The sequence below is a fragment of the Cibotium barometz genome, chromosome 2 (assembly GCF_041138505.1).
Source record: "Cibotium barometz isolate CiBa-2024 chromosome 2, ASM4113850v1, whole genome shotgun sequence".
Lineage (NCBI taxonomy): Eukaryota > Viridiplantae > Streptophyta > Polypodiopsida > Cyatheales > Cibotiaceae > Cibotium > Cibotium barometz.
The window spans coordinates 45,167,737-45,170,961 of record NC_141047.1 but is presented as its reverse complement, the minus strand read 5'-3'; the positions used below and the strand labels follow the sequence as shown (position 1 = coordinate 45,170,961).

The window sequence follows — 3,225 nt, the reverse complement described above, 5'->3', positions numbered from 1 at the left end:
ATTGGAGGAAGGAGATTCACAATATGTGTAAGAGAACACAAGCTCCAACAAGGCAACACTCACAAGAAGTAGGATCTTTAAATATAAAACACAAATTGCACAATAATAAAGATAAAGAACAATATTGTATTTTATAATAGATGGTAAAGCCCCACACCGATGTGGTACTCCAATGAAGGGAGCTTTGATGTGGAACTGCTAAAGATGGAAGTTGTATGTTAGTAACTTAGTAGAAGCTAGAGAGTAAACTCACAATAAATGGAAAAGAGTTGGTCGCATATCTATATAGACTTGCATATATAGGGTAGCAATGACATGACCGCGTAGGCATTCATAATTGATACCACCATCCATGGTGTAGACTCATCCTATCAAGAAGTAGAAATTGTTATGTTGAATTCTCACCTCCCATGATGATCTTGGCTCAGCTTGGTCCTCACAATGTTACAACAGTGTGTCCAAAAGTAAACTCTACCTACTCCATGTGCTAATGAATGTAACCTATTTAACATTGTGCCAAATTTAATCTAAGCCATCAACCATCTAGTCTCTTAGGCCACCATCCTAAGCCATCAACCATCTAGTCTCTTAGGCCACCATCCTATGTGAATGCATGGATGCCGAGCACTCTAGCTACTCAACTATGGCTACGTTTAAACTAGGGGCCGTACGCACATGAGCGAGCTGATGCTTGGACAATAAGTGAAGTAGAGGTGAAACATATACATGCATTGACATGCTATATGGGTTTTTACGAAGTGATCCTCCCCCATAAGACATGTATTGACTAATAGATAAAAGGGAAGCAATTAAGAGAAAGGTGTGTTGTAAATAGGCACGCATTACCCTTGTTTAGTGTCATGCTAGACTTCCTTCCCAATTTGCAACTTTATCCACATACCCAATTTGTCCACTTTGTCCTTGCTCGTCATAGAGGAACATAATTTTAAAAGTCCTTGCTCTCTAGTTCCTCTTTTGAACTCCACACCCTCATCTCCCTGTAATCTATTTAATGACCTACTCCCTCTTCTTATTGTGTGCACGATCTTTTGTTCTTTCAATATTTGTTTATCGAGTTATTTAAAATTATTATTAATATAAAAAAAAGTAATGCTCTTCTCAAAATCAAAAGAGAAGGGCCTATTCCTAGATTTAATAAATTTGGAGAGACACCAACTATCCCTGAATTATATTCATGTTGATAGCTTATATTAACTAAGCTTTTTTTCTTGTTGTGTCCATGCATTTGATGACATAGATTCTAGATTTTAAAATTCCCCTCCCAGTATTTTATAGTGGGATTAATTAGTAAAGTCACCATTAGGAGGGGAAGCCATGGTTGAGCAACTTATCGCATGCTTTCGACCTAGGGGTTTTGGCTCTGAAGGCAGGCCAGGCGGCGAGAAGTGAAGCAGCGGAATGGCTAAAATCCCCCCTCACACGACCCATGACCATGACGGACAAGTTCATGCTCAAGCAACACTCACTACAAACAAACGCAATCTAACATTACAAGGTACAGACAGTTTAGGAGAGCATAGAAAGACGCTAGTTCACTACCAGCTTGTACCTCAGGGTCAATTCCATGTACATTTGCAAGTTTGTGTTTCCCAAAAGCCATCTCTTTGACCTCCACCATAAATGAAACCACCCGAAGCATTTTGCACCATGAGTTATGGTCATGAACTTGTACTTCTTTCATTGCGCATAGCATGAAGTTGTAGCAGTATGGCTTGTGGTGACAGGACACCCTGCTCCAAACTGCAATCTGATGTCCAAGCCTCAAGTATTCTGGCATAATAGCAATCAATGATGGTGTAGTTCTGGTGCCACAGGACATGGCATGAATGCACAGCTAGGCATGCGCATCAAATAACTTGTAATGAGAGCAACAATCGCAGACCCTAATTGCATCCAAATACCAAAGTATTTGGTGCATGGAAGTATGGAAGTATAAGCAACATTAATAATTTTTTCTTGCACAAGGCTTAGCAAGATTAGGTGAGTGGACACATGGGAGAACACACCTTAAGATGGCAATGGAAAGCCCTTAATCTGAATTGCCCCAACATGAACTACTGTACCTCTATACTCTGCATCTTTGAAGTGCAGCATACATAGCTTTGAAGAAACCAGATGCATTAGTACACCCACCATAATGCTCTGTACAGTTCTTTGAACATACATAGCATTCTCCATAGAACATGCAACACAGAAGCAAACTAAAGCTGAACCAAAGTAGGCATGAATGCTCAGCTCGGCGTTACTCTATGACTGTCCCCTTCTCCAAATTGGAAACTTAAGAGGTTGGGCCTCTCTATCTCATCCTGAGTCTCTTTCGCCTTAGGATACATGGGTGTTCCCATGTTGAGGTCTGCAACTGCTCTTAGGATAGAGCAAGCCTTGGATATGGAGGCTGGCATGGTCAGACACCCTTCTAACTGCATCCCCTCATTCTCTGACATGAGAAGCGAATGCACATCAGGGAAAAGAAAAGGCTCACAAGATCTTTTAGTAGATCTAGATCTTGGCAGTTCCTGTGCTTGCTGAGCACTCTCTTTTTGAGCATATTTTTCCATTCCTCCTCCTTGCAAAGCCTGGCTCAGACTATCCTTATCAGTTGCATGCGGCTGTTGCCGTGAATACCACCCATCATCTTCGTTCCCTTTGCGTGACTCCAGGTTTAAATTAGAGTACTTCAATCTGTATTCTTCTAGAGCTTTGAATGCACTAAGCACTGACTTGCCTCCCATCACCAAGTTTTCTGCCTTGACCTCTAGAGGATCTTTAGAATCAGTGAAGTCATTTGCCAAGTCAAGCATATCATTTTCATCGTATTTTCCAAGGGGTGCATAGTTTTTGGCTGTTTCCTCCTGAAGAGGAGGTGCCTCGTTGGTGGAGGTTTCCTTTCGGAAAGGCATTTCATCCCTTGTTTTTGTTGGAATTCCAGCATTCTCTTTGACAGCTTGCTTTGCAGAAGCAGACTTGGCATGATAGGTAGAATTGTCTGATATTTCCTTTAAGGGCAGTCTGGTACCTGGTTTTCTTGTCCTGGCTGCGGCATCTTTACCCTATTTCATGCAAGGAGCTTTTATCAAACCACGCAGGCGCTAGGCTGGCACAAGTCAACTCAAAAGAGTGTGCATGAAAGCACTATTGTAAAAAATAGCAAATTGGATGCTTTAATCTACCAAGCCAGACACCAAACATAGATGGACCAAAATG

At 41.4% G+C, this 3,225-nt stretch overlaps 1 protein-coding gene across 1 annotated transcript in view; it reads right to left on the bottom strand.

Moving 5' to 3' along the window:
- Positions 1-1,611: 1,611 nt before the first annotated feature.
- LOC147641133 (uncharacterized) overlaps positions 1,612-3,225 on the bottom strand; it is a 3,538-nt gene continuing 1,924 nt past the window's right edge. Inside the window, exon 2 of the mRNA XM_086818489.1 lies at positions 1,612-3,071. Within this exon, the coding sequence (XP_086674615.1) occupies positions 2,253-3,071 (819 nt within the window). The 3' untranslated portion in view covers positions 1,612-2,252. The remainder of the gene's footprint in view (positions 3,072-3,225) is intronic.